The following is a 20,666-nucleotide window of genomic DNA, read 5'->3' on the forward strand; positions in this document are numbered from 1 at the left end:
AATCACTGGGTTTGTTATCAGCAAAATCGCTCAGACAAATTTCTTGAATCAAAATCTACACGGACGTAAATTTGGGTTTTTACGGTGTTATCTTACAAACACAATTTGTTGTTTTCTAACGTGTGTGGACTCAATTTGTGCTTTTTTAAGCGAGACCACTAAATATTGCAGCGCACTAAAGCGTCGCTAGTGCGCAGAGACTGGATATGAGTCTGCGGAAAACTATCATAGTATTCTGCACTGCTTTTAAGCCTCCAAATACTGACCTAAACTACAACTAGACGGTTTCTATTTCAATGTTTATTTTATTTTTTTCATTTTTTATTTTTTAATGCTTTTACAGTCTTACAAACATCACTTACAATGCATGAGAAAATATAAAACCTATTTACAATACTTTGCATTGCGATACTTACAATACGCAATAATTACTGATTATGGCATAACCTACTTACACATTCCGTTACCTAATACGTAATATGTAATTACTTACTTAGAGAAAAAAAAACCTTGCAACAAATTACTAAGAGAAACACCTTAAATGGTAAGGAAGAATTTCCACTTCTGTTGAAATTCCCTTTCACCATTCAACATGGGAGCCATATATTTTTCTATCTCTATTTTATCCTGCACTAACGAGATGAAGTCGCTGAAAAAGAACATAGTGTTATTTAGCGCGTTGAAATATAGAAAATAATTTATTTGCCTGGCATTATTAGGTGGTTGAGGGTCAAACAGTGAGTACAGGGATGAGTAATTCCAAATAATACCTCTAGCTCGGAGAGAAGTAAACTCGCATTACTTATGGTAAAATACCAACTTTGGAACTTAACCTAAAAGGGAGATACTTGTGGGCAGCTAATAAACAAATGACGTATGTTTTGACTATCAGAGGGGCAGAAAGGGCAGGATGGGGAGGCAACCTTTTCCATTTTGTATAATATACTATTCGTGGCTAAAATGTTATGTATAATTTTGTGCTGGTCACATTGGTTTGATAGCTCAGTTGGTAGAGCACTGTACCGGTATCGCAGAGGTCATCGGTTTAAATCCCGTCCAGGCCTGAATTTTCTCAGGCTTTAATTTCACAGCTGCTTTAGTTGTGTTATAACTGCGATGATCATCTATGTCTTCATATCTTTCTCCGCCGTTCAAATATACAATTTTCATATATTCATTTGCAGTGTCCATGTAGTTCGAAGGTATTGCTCAGCAGAAGTGAAGATAATTATTTGTTGTTTCTTTCACTTTTGCCACACAAAAATCTACGAACAAGACGTCAAAAGTAACCATTTTGCTTTTTCATCAAGTTGTTTCCAGCAGACGTGCACATCGTATCTGGGACTTTGGGACATCCAAATATGCAGTATGCATTCTTTGTTCATTTTTATGTTACCGTAAACGTAAAAATAATTGCGAACCCAGTATGAAATTCAGAGCAAACCAATAAAAGTTTCTGTTATAAATCGGATGAAAATAATTATAAACCAAAAAAGTCAAACCGAGTGATAAAAACAACTTCTTGAACACTTGCTCAACACGTTGCTTAGCATGTGACAAAAATCTTCCCAGGAACACGATACATGTAGTTAATCGGCGGTTAAGTCTAAAATCTAGTGAATAATTTTTTCTTCTTGAACGAAAACTCATTCCAAATATAACAAGGGTTTAAACTTTTGTATGGCTAACATTAAGAACCTTAGTTTAGTCACATCAATAACAAACTTCCCAACAGGTGTTGTGCAACCGTAGCCTTGGTGATGCAAAGATCTGTTGTTCGTTGCATGGGTGAGAATCACAGAACTGCAAGACCGTAACTTCTTCGGTTATATGCGTTTGCCCAGTTCTTTCTGAAGGCCAAAATTAGCTTTAAGAGGATCTGTTTAACAGGATCTGGATCTGTTTGATCTTGTATTTGATTCATTTACGTTTCAGTGGACATGTCTGCTTTGTAAAACTTGTAAACAACAGCTCACGATCACACGATTCAAAAATATAGTGATTGTAACTTCTTGTCTTGTTACGCGGCTTTTTTCACCTTCTCTCGGTTTTAGAATTAAACGCCAAGAAGTTCTTGTGAAGCGGACAGCTTACCACAAAGAAGTCCTTGCGGTTTCAATTTTTAACAGCAAAGAAGTTCTTGCTCCTGCTGAATAATTTAGCGCAAGATTAGTGACCCGCAAGTAGCCGCAAGAAGTTGCCGGCTTGTGGACGCAAAGAGAAGTTCTTGAGCATGCATTATTTTCGGGCTCTACTATACTTAATGCTTTCATGTAGGTTTTTTATCATCACTGATCAAAGTTATGGACCAAGATTTCCCTACTTAAATTAATTTGCAGCTTAAGCGTGGAGGACGTGGGCCCTCCACACCAACAAACAAGGATCCAAACAAGGATCTGCAACTTTCAGATCTGCAAGATCTCCAAGGATCTGCAACTTTCAGTGCCAGTTGTAAAAAGTCTTGTCTTTGCAAAATTAACAACTATTTTTATACTTTCCCAACACTGACAAACAGAAATAAACTTATTGGCTTTGGTAAATACAGTACATGTAAGGGCTCCTAATACTTGAAGTTATTTATTAACTTACATGTATGAGTCTATGCATCACATCCAGGAATCAATTGTCCATGAACATTTCACGACTTGTTAACTAAATAAAGTTGCTTTTTCTGCCTTTTGCAGGGTGGAGGTCCATGTTGTTGCACGATTGATGCAAAATTGTTAGACGGAGTTACCTCAGGGCGTGCTTTCATTGGACAGTTAGGCACAGTTGACCTGCTACGATTGCCTGATGGTTCCCTACTTTTTTACTTCCCAGGTTTGTTGGCACTACTAGCACTAATTATTACTAAATAGTAGACTCGTTTCTCTACCTTGCTTGATTATGGGAGGATCTTATGGTGGCTGGTCCCTGTGGGTGGCTTCCTCCATCCATACAATAAGCATCACCTCACTGCATCTTTTCTTCTATTGGGAAAACATCAGCTTGATGATGGTAGCAATGCAGCTGTGACCATTTGGCTCTGACTCAAAGTCATCCTACCTTGAATAGTGGTATATATGAAGGAAGGTACTACAGTGAAATGCTGTTAAGGTGGCCAGCAAATCTGGCTGTATTAACAGTGTCCTTAATAATGAAGTGACTGTATTAACAGGATGACTGTGAAGCGGGATTCCACGAAACTACCATATGAGGTTTGTCATGTAGTTTACCTAGCGCACTTAGCTGACACTGATACACATCAAACGAAGAAGTGTCGAATGAATGAGTGTCAAAATGAGAAGTGATTTCCTCAGTATATTCAATGACCATGGTGTTCTCTGTTGCTTTTTCTCTTTGTTAGAACTCATAACAGTCGTAATGATCAAAATAGCTCAAGTGTTCCACCTAAATAAGCGGAAAGATTATTTGTAAATTAATGATTGTTGTTAAATTTTGCTGTGCCACACAACATACAAACTCCTTAAGATCGTTTTGACCACCCTTGTAATATGTACAGCATATTTCAAAATATCACAAGTTGGTTTAAAAAGCAGTTTTGAAAACTGATGGACTACTTGTACACATCACCACCTGGTAGTGACTTTGCTTCAATTACTATTCTGCTCATTTGTATTTGCACTCAGTTTCCAGTTTCCAGAGAGTGATTTGAAATTTTCTTTAGTCCAAAAATAAACGCAGTGATTGAGTGATAAAAAAATAACAAGATGTGTTTTTCTTGCCGGCTGAGCTTGCGAAAGAAGCCAGAAAGGAAGTTCTTACAAAATCTTTATTATGTGTCGATGTCTTGTACATGGAAGAGATGGGATAATGAGTTGCTTGTTAAAGCATTTTACAAGAAAGATTAAAAGTAATGTCAATTGACGTTTTGATGCATTATTCTCAAGATTGAGGTCGGAAAAAAACCCATACTTATGTGGGGACTCAAAAAAGAAACAAATTGGAAAATATTTAAGACTACATGTATATAAACAGTCTAATAATAATATAAAATCTAATACTAGTTATATTGATCTAGTAAACTAACAGTAGTTGATCTGATGATAAAGTAATATTTAACAATTATCGTTTGAAATCGAGGTGAATAGTGACAGAATGTTCACCGAGATTGAAAAGGATAATTGTTTTAGTATATACACACGAAGTGATCTCAACAACAGATGATCTCAACATTTTCAGAAGGAAACCATTAAAAGTCAATTTAATTGACCTCTCAACTCATGCGTGGAACTGACGTGCAAATGGTACAAAGCATGCGCGAAGCTATTTACCGAATCTTCAAACATAAAAAATCTGGTTAATCTTTGATAAAATCCTCGTCACAATCTAGCAAAATGCTCCTTTAACACCGTCCAATCAGCAATTTAAATCAAAAGTCTGCTTGCAGAACATTTGCAGTGTTTTCATTTCTCTTGAAATGAAAACTGACAGAGTAGTTGGCGAAGGATCAACCTGAAATTATACCATGTGAGCAGGACTGTGGTTAAAACTGGATGTTTTCTTGCACAAAGGCTTTCTCCTGAATACTTATGGGGGTGCTTCGTTGAATGGCACTTAATGCTTCTGCCAAAGAACCCTGTGGTATTTATTTCTGCCAATGCTGAGTGAAGAGCAACTTGGTGGTCGGGTTTGTTTAGATTGATGAAATCTGTAATTGCCAAGGTCATTTCCTGAAGCTGCTCGAAAGTTGAACGTCGGTAAGTTTTTTCTATCCTTTGAAACCTTCAGGCCAAATTTCATAGCCATCTTTGTATTTTCAGGTACAGCGTCTTCTTGTATTCTCAGTATTTCCATTCAAAAACACTGGCGAAACGCGAGTTTATGTGGGCCATTTTGTTTTGCTTGGATCATGCATTATTCACTCGCTAGGAGGTGAATAAGCACTGACTGACTGACTGGCCCCAAGGGAAACAGGGAGTTTTGTTTCCCCGAGACCCTCCGTGTTCCCCTCGGCTTCGCCTCGGGGAACACTGAGGTCGAGGAACATGACCTGATCACGTGCGAGTCAAAAGTTCAAGTTGATGTTTCCCTTGGGAGTTAGTGAGTTTTGTTCGCCCTAGGGAGTTGGTGCGTTTTGACCCACGACACGTGACACGTTCTCCTCCAATCGGAAAACGTATTTGAGTTGGGAGGTATAACAATGCTCATTAGCCCAAGATAGCAAACCAATCAGATTGCTTGAAACACCAAGATCACTGGGTGTGTGTATATACTAATTAATATTATGATGAGCAGAACGAACCGCCCCCTATGTGATAAAGCCAAAATCTATACCTTTAAGAAGATCAGCAGCTGTTAGGTACACTACTGTATGTGGTGTATAAAGTTGTAACAATAATGTTGTAAAATTTATGTCCTTTTTGTACCAAAGAGAAGGAAAGAGTAAGTGACAAGCAATTGATAAATAAACTATTCTTAAATTTTCTTTCACTCTCAAGCATGCAAGTTATCAGTCACAGTCTAGAATTGTTGTTTAAGTAAATATGATATTTTGCGTTTTTCTTGTAGCCGCAATAGACACTGGTTCTTACCCGCTTTTGCTGGAATCACAAGATGGTAAATTTTTGGGGGACACTGTTGTAACTTACTATGATGATAGAGTGCAAAAGATGGTGCATAAAATAGCCCTTAATCCATGCCTACAGAGGAAGTTTTTCGACATGTGTATGCGTTCTAGTTTGGATGGCAACAATGGAAACACTGGAGATGAAACACAAAGTTCCGGAAGTCTTGGTAGGTTGGTCTTAATTTGTGCCATAAATCAATTTTTAATGATACAAATAATAATAATTGTGATGTCTGAAAGGAATAAAATATAGACACTAGATAAATGAATGAACACAATATGCCCACCCAGACAAATAAAAAGAACACGAAACCAACCAGAGATTGTTATCAAGAATGAAGGAGACCAGAAGTGTAACCTTATCAAGATGGCTGTACCTTAATACCTCCACCAAAGTATCGGAAAAAGCGTCCAAGACAATAAGAAATAGAGATCACCCAAATGTGGCAGATGAGAGTAGTGGTAATTCCATTAATAGTTGGTGCCCCTGGAGTTATAAAGGAAGGCATTTCTAAGCAACTCGGTGAAATCCCGGGGAACAGCAACCTATGGGAAATTCGAAAGACAGCACTTCCACGTACAGCACACATTATTAGAAGGGTCGTATTTATTAAGTAAAAAGAAAGAACATCCTGTAGCGCTTTACAGCTGTAGGTCCGTGGTTTGGTCTTGGCCCTAGAATGCAAAATAGACGAACGGAAGTGTGATAATTATTATATATAGTGAGTATGGATTATTATCTATTGATTTAGGCTCGGTTTCTGCCACTCTCTCGTGCCCGGTCTGCTCCCTTCCCAAACAGTGCTTGGTAATGGAGCCTACTATTGATAGCACCACCTCCACCACTGCCAACCACAAACATAAAGTACCAGTTGTTAGTGTTTCAACAAGTAGACAACAACGTACCACAAGAACAAAATAACCGTTTATTTTCAAAGTCCTTCTTCCTTATACATGTATATACGTCATAACGAGGCTAGCGTTCACACTAGTACCGAGGCTACCTAGCCTATCACTCATAACAGTTAGAGTTACAGGATTTGGCATACTTTTGTCGTGTAAAAAAATAAGATAAAAAAAAAAAAATAGAAAAAAATCCTCTTGTCATATTTATGATTCGCCCAGAGATCTTCTTTGAGGATATGGCTATTTGACCCTAGCTAGTGATGCGGACCAACATCAATTTACAAAGGCCTTGGCATTACCCTTTGAAGCATGCAATTCTATGGAGCCAGGTAGTAAGGAACATAGTGAACGTGATCCCTGAGTTCTGTCCAGTGAAATAGAGTTACTGGTTGATGCGGTAGGTGACAGGACCTGACGGGAGCAGATGGCACCCTCAAAAATTCCGGGGTATCTATATATCCCGATATTACACTACAATGAAAAGATGCTAGCCATGTTATCACTGTTGTGGATGGCTTTCTCTGTGATAATGCCTTGATGATAGCTTGGGGTGATGCAGTGTGGCAGAGAAACGAAACATTTGAATCGTCAGCAGGAAGATATAGTAGCAGTAGTGTTTTTTAGGGCTTAGCCAGAAGATTACAAGGATGCTCTGATCTGGATGGAAAGAACATTTAATCGGCATGTGGAGGAAAACAAGGCAGTCACACTTATTAATCCAAAGTGCATCCTCAGGCATTAAAGGCCAAATGAACCAAAATTTAGACATCTTTTCATCAGCCATTTTATAGCGACGAAATGGTAAAAAACATGTAAATGGAAACTTACGCAGAAATTTTTCTTTCTGAGCGGTGAAAAGGAGTAAAGAAGTTAAAAGTACGAACACAGCCAATGGCGTCACGAAAATATTTCCAAAATGACCGCGCTTTTTAATGGGAGGAATGGAACTGAGACTCTGCTTTGTGATGTTATTGTTGTCTTGAACATTGCAGCGTTTCTTCGTCAGTGAGTCTTTCGTGGGGAAGGTTTTGGATCTAAAAACAAACCTTATTTTACTTGGGAATGGCCAAGGAGTTCGCCCACTGTTCGGCGGGCATTATTTGCTTGTTTTTCGTTGTTTTTTGTCCAATCGCCGACTTGGAACGTTCCATAGTGAAGTTAAAAAGCGTCGGTACCGTGTGTTTCTTGACTACAAGTTGATGAAGCTTGAAAGAGGGTCTCAACAAACTCCTCACTACAAGATTTTGTTCGAAGCTGTCTTCAGTAAAGTGTTTTACACAAACGCCCGAATGCTCCAAGGGCATGAAGCATTCTGTTTTCATTTTTATAAGTCATTCTCTTTTAAGTTTTGGGTCCTGGGGGAACTCGAAAGTGCTAACTTTTGATTTTGGGTGGTTTTCCTCTGAAGTTCACTGTGAACTTGAAACCAAAACAGTTTCAAATTTCCCGCATTTCTTGAGCTCACCAACAGTGACGTTACAAGTTTTATTTCCAACAATTATCTGACAATTTTCCCGACCGCTTTACGATTATGAAGGATAAAAAACAGTGATTTAAACATTCCAATATCTCTCAGATGAAAAAATGTCTAAATTTTGGTTCATTTGACTTTTAAATTGGGTATGGAGCCGAACAGCAGACTAGAGGAATTACAACATGGATGGGGGTGATCTCCATGTCAACACTGAAAGGACCACTCGTGGCAGGATGCTCAAAGTGTTATATCATGTGAGGTTTACCAGAACCAGAATTAGAACCTTATCCATTCAACCTCGTTCCCAGGTTCTACACCCTGGGAATGCCACTGCTTATGAATTATGGTTTTGTGTTCACATTTGGGCCTTTATTTATCTTTTAGTGTCAATGCTGTAATTAAATTTAACAAATGTAAGAAGAAAAAGAAATGAAAAGAAAAAGTTGTAATGTAAGGGTATGTAGGTTAAACAATGCACATGTAAATATAAGTAATCTTCGGCTGTGTCCAATTATCTTATCACCATGGTTAGGCAGCAAAAGGTAAGCTCTAGTTTAACTTTTTCGCTTACCTTTCGTAGAATTCACAGAACCGGTCGAGATCTTGAGTCTTGTAGTTTATGCAGCAGCAGAAAGTGGGGCTCAACAGTTTATTGAAATGATTTTCACGTCTCCGGCTGGAAGAGTAGTCTTCGATGTGTACAAGAAAAAACCGGTGCTGCCCGAGGTTATTGCCAAGGATCATGGCAACAAGGAGACTGCAAAGTACCTTGAAGGGATAACCAAAAGGTAAGTTCTATGACAAAGGACAGAAACTGAAAAAATGTTTCACAAGGCAGACAGTTGCAAGCAATGTTGCACAGGCCAGGCAGTTGCAAGCAATGTTTCACAGAGCAGGCATTTTTAACATCCTTTTGAAAACAAGCCTAAAACCATGGAATAAGTCCATCTATAATACAAGGAACTGAAACAATTAAACTGGTGAAAGATTCTGTTTGTTTTCTTTAATACCACAGAAATTTTAGATGGTACTATTTCATATTCAAAGGTGTTCTTTTGGACTCAACTCTAGTTGTGCCAAATAGTTCACCTTACTCCCTGGTGCTTTTCTCATGGTTTCAGTAACATGACGTGACTAAAACTACTACTTCCCCTGGATGAGATAGGATGAGATATTATCATGGCCAGCATCATTTGAATGAGATGACCAGGATCAGCCCCAGAATGTTGACCTCTATATTGCAAATTAAGTGCATGTATGCTGGACTTAAAAAAAATCCATTTTTTGCTTCGTTGAAAATGGTGATCAGGACCAAACCTTCTTGTCCATTCAACTTTAATATTGTGAAAAATGTTAAATTTTGAAAGCTTAGTTTCCACTAACAAAAGTTACTCTTATTAGAATATGTATCTCTTTTCTCGCTACACAGATTTTCTGAGGAGATTGGGACTGGTGAAGAATGCTCTCAGACAATCGATTGGTCTGAACTCGTGAAAGCTGCTGAGGCAGCAGAAGAACAGCTTGGTAAGTAAATAGCTTCTGATTATCCTTTCTGCTAAAAGTTTTGTTTTCACGTAACAAGGTCAATATTTGATTTCATGATATTCACACGATTGTGTTCGCTTGTAACAATTCAGACTTCAGATTGACAATATCTGTAACATTTTCTTATGCCTCACAGGAATAATTGTGATCTTAAATGATCGGTTCTTTGTAATAACAACAAGGGGTGTGTTGATTTTTCATTTGTCTACAACTAAACAGATCTTACTAGTGAAAAAGATGATCAAATTGACAAGGATACCCCCAAAGAAACTGGCTATTTAGGAGACATTGACACATCCTCCAGTGAATCATCGGAGGCTCAAAGCTCGGATTCTGATGATGATATTTCAAAAACGTCAAGGAAAGGTGATAAGTATACTTAAGTTAGACCTTCATAGCAGTCTGTCTTTTGTATATGCATTTGGCTATAAATATTTTCCCTTCAAGCTGTTCAAGTTGAGTCTCCCTTGGTCACTGTATTAATTTTGTCCCATGTGCCGAATTGGGCAAGAGGCGGCTCACGCAGGAATCACGTAGTGTTCATGTACATTATCATAATTGGCAAATTAGTTGTTTTGACACTCAACAATTGTCAATTGTCAATTGTCAAGTGTCACTATCACTTTGTTATCTCCCCTTCAAAAACTATTTTCATGAAATAATTCTATTACAGGTATCTGCAATATCTTGGCCTTCAAAACTCTTAAACCACCAAGATTTGAAATTATTGACATCTACAAAATACAGCTCTCTACGCATGGATTAAATGGAGTTTAGGGAGGTATTCTCCCTACCTTACCTGGGCTGGTTTGTATAGATGTTTATGTATTCAGCACCGAATGATAGATTTTGACGTTGTTCCTTTTTCGTTATTTTAGAAATTCAGATGAAGGCAGAGGAGTGCAAACAACCAGTTTGGGAGCATGGAGATCACGCTATTGAGGCCAATAAGGCAAACCTAACCCAACGTCCGATTTTGTTTCTCAAAGATGGAGCGTTTCCAAGAGGCAAAGCAAATGTTATATCCTATTTTAAAACAAAGACACTCAAATGGAAAGAAAATAGTCTCCACCTGATTCAAGCCAGCCGTTTTCAAAAAGCTCACAATGTACGGCAAGTAAAATACCTCCATGGTCCAGGTATTTCCTTCCTTCTGGGTTTAGGCAACGAACCAGTCCAGCATCATCTCATCACAGCATATCAAAGTTTGGGCTACTTGCTGGCGTTAAGTAGAGAAAGAAATGAATATTACAAGATGCATAATGGCACAGCTGAAGATCACCAGTCTTTGGAAAATTTAAGCACTACTGCGGGAAACAACGGGGACTACAAGGCGAGTAGGTTGGACGCCTTACAACAGCTTTGCTGCAGACTAATTAATGGAGGTAAGACGTTTACTGAAAGCTGAACACAACAACGTTAAATCTATAAAAGACTGACCCCACATGTACATCTTCAGCTTTGAAGTTGAGTGTAAAGCTACTTTCAAACTACCTCTTTTGGTTTGTAAGTGTTTCTTTTTGTATTCTAGCTGGACTCTATAAAAGATTTTATAATTGCCTTTATTTTCATTGGCAGTGCCTGAGTTTCAGAATGATTGCTTTCCAGAATGTACAGCTACAGCAAACAGTGAGGATCTCACTGTCAGAAGGAAATCAGCTGAGTGTTGGATGGAGCATTGTCAATCTGCCGCCCCTTACTTTTGGGTGCTGACTTACGTATTTCGTCCAACAAGGAAGATTTTGTTTGTTTATGTAAGAATTGCAAACACGTTTTTAGTAGTTTGTACTAATTTGCCCATACTTGAAGATTACATTTATTATTATAAATTGAACTCACTATCTCTTTTCTGATTGGCCGAAAGCATACAGTGAATTTTCGAAATCAGTGCCTGTGACGTCATCTAGCTGCAGATTATACAATAATCATGTCAAGGACACTCAAGGTCACGGGCAATCATATCATATATGACCGGGGTGCATTATTTCCAAGGGTGATCATGTCAAGTTTGCGCGCTTTGTGTTGCTTGCCGTCAGTGAAGAAGCAAAAACATGACTTCCATTTTTGGTTTCGTTCAATGTATAATAAAACAATTATTTAGATTCAGTTTTTGTGATATCCAGAATAATCAAGGTCTCGGTAAGAAATATCAGCCTCAGCCTTCGGCTTCGCCTGATAACCCCTACCTTGACCTTGATTATTCTGGATATCACAAAAACCTCATCCAATAATTGTTTATAACAACGTGACATTTTTCTGTGATTTCCGGCTTAGATACATTTTACGTGGTAACAGAAGAAGCGAACATGAATCGACTAAGTTGATATTCTTCATACTCACTGACGCACGAAAACAATGTTGATATGGTGCTCATTTCTTGCACTTTAGTCGTTATCTTGAGCCTGGTTCTCATATGCCGCCGACATACCTGGGACGGCCTGAGACACCGCTACAACATGTGAACATTTATCGCCGAAGCATAATCTATCCCAGGCATTGACCGCCAGCTTGCCCGCGAAGTTGAGCTGAGTTCAACTTTACAGGCAAGCCGGCAGTTGTCGGCGATGAAAATATTTTATGTGAACAAGATCTGTGGACGCAATGTATGACGTAACAACTCGATTTTCCCCACAATTCCTTATTTACAGATTGAATTGTTGAAAATTGCGCCAATTCGATTTTCATTTCGCGTCAATTTGAGTACGTCGGCGATCCATCGCAGATGCGCCAAGGACCCGCTGGAATAGATCGCGGAACGTTGTCAGTTGCAACCGGTCGCAGGTAGGTCGGCGACATTTGAGAACCAGGTTTTAGAAATGAGGTAACTGGCTTTGTAAGAGCTTCATTCATAGTGTTGGATGTCTCTTCTATATTTAATCTCTGAAAGGAAACAAAAACCAATCAAATGGCTTGTTAGGTAATTGCTGTAATTGACTAAAGCAAGGTGTGTACGAAAATGGAAATGTCAGTCAGGTTTTCTTATAGTAGTTTGGATTAGGGTAGGTTTTATTCTCAAAGTGGTGCATTTATTACTAAAGCTAAACAATGTGAAAGTATGGTCATGTGAACATTATAGCTGACCAGTCTTACCTGATTAAAGCCTTAATGGACGCGTTTTATGGTTTGCTTTTCAGGTTGCAGACAGCAAAGACGTCTTTCCTCTTGCGTCATGTTTTGATGATAGACAATATGAGTTGTCGTGGCAGCGTCAGCAGTGGCAGCGATGTGAAAGCAATGTACCCAAGGTGCAAGAAATATGCAAGCTTCCAGGTATTTTTCACTTGCATTATATAATACGAAAATTGTTGTCTAAACAACAAACGAGCCAGTTATATTTTCTTTCCTAAATCTACCAAAAAGTAAACACTCTATTAAGTTCTTAAAACGTCAGTAATTCTTCGCCAAGATAATTACCATAAATCCTCAAACTAGCGCCCCCCTTCGAATAAGCGCCCCTCCTATCGGCCAAAATTTAAAATAAGCGCCTGCCCCTCGAATAAGCGCTTCCCTCCACTCCCCCTATTTTGTAGACGAGTAATGAGACAGCAAAGGATGTATAGTTTTCGTCGTGTAGTATTAGATTTGTACATTGTTTAATTTGTGACCACATGGATTTCTAATGGTGCCGCGATTTAAACTTTAGGATCAGTTTTTTTTATGTCGATAAACAGCTTATGCTGTTGTTTACGTGCAGATGATGTGTTTGAAAAATGATCAGGTCAGGCCACGATTTGGGAAAATTAAATAAGCGCTCCCCCCCCCCTCGATTAAGCACCCCCCCCCCCCCCTCAAATAAGTGATCCCGTCTTCTCCTAAATTTGAAATAAGCGTCCCGGGCGCTAATTCGAGGATTTACAGTATCATTGTATTCAAGAGATGACATGTAAAGAATGTGAGGGCAAAAAAACAACTCTATGAACACCTCTGAACTAACACTAACAGAGTAAAATGTTTGGAAGCAGTTTCAGTCTCATCAAGAGAGTGCTTTTTCTTTACCTATTTGAAAAAGGAATTTATACCGATTGGTGCTGCTTTATAGTGGTTAGACAACTGGGTCAACATGAAATGTCAAAGCCATGCTGGGAATTACTGTCGACCACAAAATCATACTATGGTTTCTGAGATCCAAATACTGATTGGGATTAAAAAAAAAAATGTTGAGAAACATGGTTGTTTTGCAGCACTGATTGAGAGTCTAGTCAGTCGTCCCAGTCTTCTGTGTTTTCATCTTGTCTTTTGTTGTGAAACACAAAGTATTTGATATGACAAGATTTTTCTCAGCCATTTCTACCAACTATACTCTTAAGTATATCATAGTGCAACTTCGCAGACACCTCATGGATACAGCTTTCCCAAAAAAGATTGTCCCACAGAAGTGTAAAAGCGTGCGTGACAGTACCAAAAAGTGTTATCGGTGGACGTATTTTTTGATAATCGGTATTGACATAAATTGATATTTTGACGACAGGGAACAGAGAAATGGGTGCGAGCGTAGTACGCGAGGGCTCATGGGTAGTATGTTTGTAAAAATAGACGGTTGAGAAACTTGTGGCATTCTGCGGTCAGCTTTGCCTGTAGTACTTCCGGATTAGGTTTATTGTTATTATTTTTTTCGTTCTAGGCTTGTGTAAATAGCATTATCTGATTTATCTCATCAACCTTTAAACTCCAAAGGCCGCGCTATGCATTTGGTCGGGATCACACGGTCCCTATTTTTCCTTGTAAGAGATTTTTGGGGTTTTCTTGTCCGGCTTTGGTGCTTGTAGGATGTTGTTTGATGTATCTCTAATCCACTCTGTTGTAACCTTATCCTCTCGATTAAAACATATCTTGGGCCTGGCTGACCAACGCGCCCATGCCTTATGACCTTACAGTGTGTTCGGTTGTGTAGTGAAGGCAAAACTGGCAGTTTACTATTGCTTCAACACACATCCTTGAATTTGCCTTCCATCGCACTGAAACAGTCACTCAGGTACGCTTTTCATGCCCTTGTAGGAAAACTTTTCTCAAAACAGCTGTATTGATATTTACTACGATATGAAATTATTTCTTTGAAAATCACTATCTGTGTATACTTCCTCCTTTGATGGAGTGGATCACATAATGATAACCAGCAAAATGACACCCTTTTACTGGGGTTGCCAAAGTAAATTTGCACATCGATGCCATAGCACGGCTGTGGTGTGTTGTCGAAGAAGTTTATTCTGCTTGTTCATACACACCGCGTGAATGTGTGTGCTTTCTAGATTTGCATAATGTGCTAGCCTACTTAAATATGCGTACACAGAATATAACATACAATAGGTGCTAATTCTCACGTGCCAATATGTTACAACGGCATAATGAAATAGTACTAAAAAATTGTTTTTCTTATTTTTCTATATTTTCGTAGAGTTGAAGAGTTCACAGCTTGATCCACCACTCTTAAATCCACAAATCACTCATGTAAGTTTACTTTCTAATACTTGTCTAATAGTCTATGAGCGAATTGCCCACAAGGCACAGGCGAGTTGATTATCGATCGCTGAAAACAAGAGTGAGTTAATGTCTTAGTAGACACTATAAAGCATAGTAGTCAAATACCTTGACTGTTAGCTATTTTAGCCTAAAGTTTCCCTTTCAATGAAACACAAGGTTGATCTTGATCTTTAAGAGTGATTTTCTGAGAGTGTCGAGAATCGGAAGACAGTCACGAAAAATCGATTTTTCTTTTATTTCGCCAAAACATACCTTTGGGTGAACTTATTCAAGGAAAAATCGTTTAATGTTCCGACGATTTATTTTACGGCCAAAATTTAAGAAAGTTCGAAATTTGCATATTATGGCGGTTTTCGCGGCTTAAAATGTTCAGAATTTCACGCTTCTTTACGAAAACAGCGGGGGCGTAAAAACAATCCTATGAAAACAAAACTTGGCACAAATATTATTTCATTCTTATACTTTAAAATCGTGTAATAAGTTTCTTGAAGTTTTGTTTGTAGCTTTTTAACGAAGGGTATTTGTACAGACGCCATTTGTGTCTCTTGGTAAGGAACAAATAAAGGCCAACTTTGACTAGTATAAATGGCCCCTGGTATATATCATTTGGTCAAAATACCTACATTTTAGGAAACCTTGGTTATTGTTTTTTTCACCCGAAAAGTGATAGCATTGGGAATTTAAGTGTTCTCCGTCAGTAAAATAAAATGTTACGGCATGTAAGCGAGTTCAATTTTATGCAAATCACAAGGTTATTCCTTGGAAGTCAACGGTTTAAAACAGGAAACAACGACTTACCGTTACTTACGTTCCTTCTGCTGCTATAGAAAAGATTTTAACTTCCCAGTGTCCTTGTGAGCTGTGCTGTAAAATATTTCCAGTAAAACAGCGAGCATAAACGGCCATTTAATTCGACAAGGTCGACAATGTTTATATTTGAGATGAGACACTGATTGGCACACACAGTCTTGGTTATTTTCTTCGTCTTGCTCAGTCGAGAGTCCTTTAAAAATATGATAGAATATACGCTTCAAACCGTAGTAAATTAGTTTCTCGTATCCATATGCCTCATGTCGACTCATGAGTAAATAACTCAGTCCCCGTACACTGAATAAACAACTCGAATGACCTCTGAGGTCAAGAGGTTAGGGTTAGAACCCTAAAAAAACCCACACAAGTAGAAACAGGGGCAATTAAGATAAGGTCTTACAGGGTAGAGATCAATTTGTTTTTCGTTTTTGGCTGGTTTCATTTTCCATTGCAAATTAACGCAAATTGAACAACACCTCTTAATCTGAGCAAGCATGGTAAGAACATTTACATTTGTGAAAATTCATGCCTGGTTTTGCCTAATATCTGCCATTCAGGTAGACAAAGTGGTGTGTAAAGAGCAGTCCCATGCAGTAGATGAGCAACCCTTCGATGCTGTGGGAAAGCCGTGCTTTAAGGACCTTTCCTCTGATCACAAGTCTAAGAACTTTGAAAGAGATTGGCACGAAGCTCTTTATTCTTCTGTTTCCCAGAACAAGATAGCCTATAAGACAGAAAGTAAAGATGAGCTCTTCATGACCAGTCACCAGCATAAAGGTCTGGCTGACGGCTTGGCGAAAAACACGTCATTAACTACTCTCAACCTAACAATCAACAGCAGTGAACCTTCCATGAGTAAAGATTGGTCAAAAGGTCTGGCTGACGGTTTGGCGAAAAACACGTCATTAACTACTCTCAACCTAACAATCAACAGCAGTGAACCTTCCATGAGTGAAGACTGGTCCAAAGGTCTGGGTGACGGTTTGGCGAAAAACACGTCATTAACTACTCTGAGCCTAACAATCAACAGCAGTTACCTTTCCAGGAGTAAAGACTGGACGAAAGGTTTGGGTGACGGTTTGGCGAAAAACACGTCATTAACTACTCTGAGCCTAACAATCAACAGCAGGTACCTTTCCATGAGTAAAGACTGGACGAAAGGTTTGGGTGACGGTTTGGCGAAAAACACGTCATTAACTACTCTGAGCCTAACAATCAACAGCAGTTACCTTTCCAGGAGTAAAGACTGGACGAAAGGTTTGGGTGACGGTTTGGCGAAAAACACGTCATTAACTACTCTGAGCCTAACAATCAACAGCAGGTACCTTTCCATGAGTAAAGACTGGACGAAAGGTTTGGGTGACGGTTTGGCGAAAAACACGTCATTAACTACTCTGAGCCTAACAATCAACAGCAGTTACCTTTCCAGGAGTAAAGACTGGACGAAAGGTTTGGGTGACGGTTTGGCGAAAAACACGTCATTAACTACTCTGAGCCTAACAATCAACAGCAGGTACCTTTCCATGAGTAAAGACTGGACGAAAGGTTTGGGTGACGGTTTGGCGAAAAACACGTCATTAACTACTCTGAGCCTAACAATCAACAGCAGTTACCTTTCCAGGAGTAAAGACTGGACGAAAGGTTTGGGTGACGGTTTGGCGAAAAACACGTCATTAACTACTCTGAGCCTAACAATCAACAGCAGGTACCTTTCCATGAGTAAAGACTGGTCCAAAGGTCTGGGTGACGGTTTGGCGAAAAACACGTCATTAACTACTCTTAGCCTAACAATCCACAGCAGTATCCTTCACATGAGAGAAGATTGGGCAAGACAACTTGGAGATGGCTTGGCGAAAAGCAAATCATTAACCACTCTCAATCTAAGATTTAACAGTGACGGTTTCGTGAACGAAGACTGGGCGAAAGGCCTTAGTAAAGGTCTGGCCAAAAGTACGTCTTTAAGTACTGTCACCCTTATAGTCAATGGTGACAGTTACAGCGGTGAGGAATTGTTCAAACGTGTCGGTCTCAGCTTGGGAAAAAGCAGCTTATCATCTTTGGTTACTTTGTGCAATGACAGCCAACTTCTCAAAAGCAGAAACTTACGAACAGCCGCTGATTTGGAGAAACGCACCTTGGTTTCCTTTTCCTATGATCCCCTTTCCTATGATCCCCTTTAATTTTGAAGAACACGAAACCGATGAAAATCAGAAGAAAGAAAAAACTCTGAGTTACGTCGAAGAGCATTTTCAGGCAAACATACATTAGGCAAACTAACACTGTTTATGTTAAGAAAAGCCGTATTCGGATTTCACTGACTAATTTCAGTCGCAAGGTTAGATTTCCGACATATCCAAAGCTCTTAACTAACCCTTGATATAAACTTTTATTTCTTTGTCATAAGAAGAGTCACTGAATAGAGTCACTGAAGCATATTGATCACGACGATTTGACTGCTACCGGTAATTAGCCAGTCTACCGGTAATTAGTCAGACCCAGGGGTTGGTAGTCGGGTCGATGCGATATTTTTTGGTGAGCGGTATTTTCGGGCGAAAGTTAACTTCAAGAGCGGGAGAGAGCTCTCCCGCTCTTGAAGTAAACTTTGGCCAGAAAATATCGTTTCGTCCTCATTTGCAGCCTTTGGGTCTACGAGGATGCTCTTCATCAGGCAATGAGGTCGATTAATTTACTTGTCACCGTAAAAAAGATAAATGTTGAGATTTTCGGTTATACGCAACCAGACTGGAGGCAGATTGAGAAGACGGACGGTATTTAACTGAAAGACAATGCCATGTTTGGTAGACAAAGCCATAGAGACCTTTCCTCGATCCGAGTCTCTGGACAGATACCACAAGCACAAATTGTTTACACCCGCTTTCAGTGTTACGTGCATAGCGACTATCTTTCATCATGCCATCTTTCGACATGCTATGTAACCAGGCCTACGTCAAAAATGTAAACACAACTGACGTCTTGACGGTCGAACTCGACTTTTAGTCATGAAAGATGGATTTATTTGACTTCAAGCTAAGGCTAGGAGTATCAAGAAAACATTCTGTGAGAGAAAAATCGACTGTTTTGAATGTTTACATCTTTCGAATATTGTGGGACTTTAGATTTGAGATTGAGTACGAGAACGATTTTTCAATTCTACTTTGCAGGCTTCACGTTACCACGTCACATACTCTGGAAACGTCACTGGTTTGAAATTCGTAAATCGTACTCGTATTCAATCTCGAGCTCGTATCAGTCGTAGTCAAATCTAGAGGTCCCTAATAACTGAGCGGTAGGGGCCCAATTCTACCGGAAGTCACCATTGAGAGCCGGTCGGCTACAGTACACCAAAATCGTTTGAATTACCCCGTAAATTGAGAAATATGCAAAGTCCACAATCTTCTTCATTCATTTGAGGTCAGTCATTGTCATTTGTTCCGCTAATAACCGGAAAAGTTGCTAGTTTCGCAGTTAACGGTCTTTCAGCCTTTTGCATAGCATGTCGAAAGATGGCATGTCGAAGGATGTAATGTTCGCAAGATGTCGCCTATGCACGTAACATTGAAAGCGAGTGTAATGTCCAGTTACAAAAACAACATTTCTTCGGATTCCTCCTTTACCTCATGCCGATGACATCGCATATTTTCTCATCGGAGAACAGTTTTCGTTGTAAATTGTTTCATAGGTTTTAATATTGTAATATGACTTTACTTATTTTGTAGTTTTAGTTCTTTCTGTTAGTTTTGACAGAGCCTCTGTGGGTATCAGTGCCGCAGCTATTGCTTCTGAAAAGGCCACCGTGGTATAAAAGAAATACAATTGTCTATCTATTTATCATTCCTAAATTGGGGAAGTGGTCATCTGTTAAAAAAAAGATTCTATTGACCTTAGAGTTGAGTGAATGAAGAGGGGAAGCCAAATTGTTTTTTCTTCTACTTGTGTTTAATTTTACGCGCTTCTCTTCAACACTTTTTTTGGAGTAAGGCAAGACCCAGTTTAACGTTCGAGAAGCCGAACTCAACCTTCGACGGATTGAAAACATTGATTCAAGGATTTTTGAAGATACCCGGGCCATAATTCAGTCTATTCAGGAAATAGCGAGCAAGTACACAAACATGAAAGTGCTCAAAACTAAGAAGATTAGAAGCAAGTCAGGCGGGTTTATTACGTTCAAACAGGCCAATGAATGAGTTCAATTTTTGGGTTCATTAATTTGTTACTGAGTTTTTATATATTTAACGTGGCTCTGAACCCTACTTACAGACCCTGTGTATAGATTATTTTAAAACTTTGCCAAAAGTTGTGTCTTCTCGTGCGAATTTAACCGTGCCGGTTTTGAATTATAAGCCCCTAAAGCTGTAATTAAGGGTGTTTTTAGCGAATAATACTGTTGTTATGGTAACCTATAGTGTCACGAAAATGATAACAACGTGTTAACCAATGAGTGGGCAGTTTTTTATACCATGATTGTAGCATCAATTGATAAAGAGTTGTGGTTATAACGACCCATCAAAATCTAAGTGCTGAAGACTGTTTTCAACCACCTTAAGTAAATATTACGCTTATGTTCTCTATGTTTATAGACCTTAACACAACCTTTCCAAGACGCTGGCAGGTCATAAACGATAGATACAGAGATTCAAAAGACATAATGCTCGTGTGATCTGTAAAATGTCGTGCACTGGAAAGATGCAGCGATTTGCTGGGAGGGGGTGGGGAGGCGGACTCCCATATTAAAAGGTCGGGGATGCTCGTCGGAAAATGTTTGTTACATTTCCGCTCACGCCATGCTCCAATGTCTTTAAGGCGTGGCCTAGGCCGCCAATATAGATTTCGTCAAGAGTCCATCACTTGGAGCTTGCAACTCCCATCATACTAAGCCTATGTCAC

At 39.1% G+C, this 20,666-nt stretch overlaps 1 protein-coding gene across 1 annotated transcript in view; it reads left to right on the forward strand.

Annotated features, from left to right (window-relative positions):
* The window catches only part of LOC145468872 (uncharacterized), a 91,897-nt gene extending 71,783 nt beyond the window's left edge, over positions 1-20,114 (forward strand). Inside the window, exons 14-18 of the mRNA XM_081452575.1 lie at positions 10,373-10,879; positions 11,103-11,248; positions 12,629-12,764; positions 14,887-14,939; positions 16,340-20,114. Of these exons, the coding sequence (XP_081308701.1) occupies positions 10,373-10,879; positions 11,103-11,248; positions 12,629-12,764; positions 14,887-14,939; positions 16,340-17,962 (2,465 nt within the window). The 3' untranslated portion in view covers positions 17,963-20,114. The remainder of the gene's footprint in view (positions 1-10,372; positions 10,880-11,102; positions 11,249-12,628; positions 12,765-14,886; positions 14,940-16,339) is intronic.
* Positions 20,115-20,666: the final 552 nt, after the last annotated feature.

Source organism: Orbicella franksi, chromosome 14 (genome assembly GCF_964199315.1).
Source record: "Orbicella franksi chromosome 14, jaOrbFran1.1, whole genome shotgun sequence".
Classification (NCBI taxonomy): Eukaryota; Metazoa; Cnidaria; class Anthozoa; order Scleractinia; family Merulinidae; genus Orbicella; species Orbicella franksi.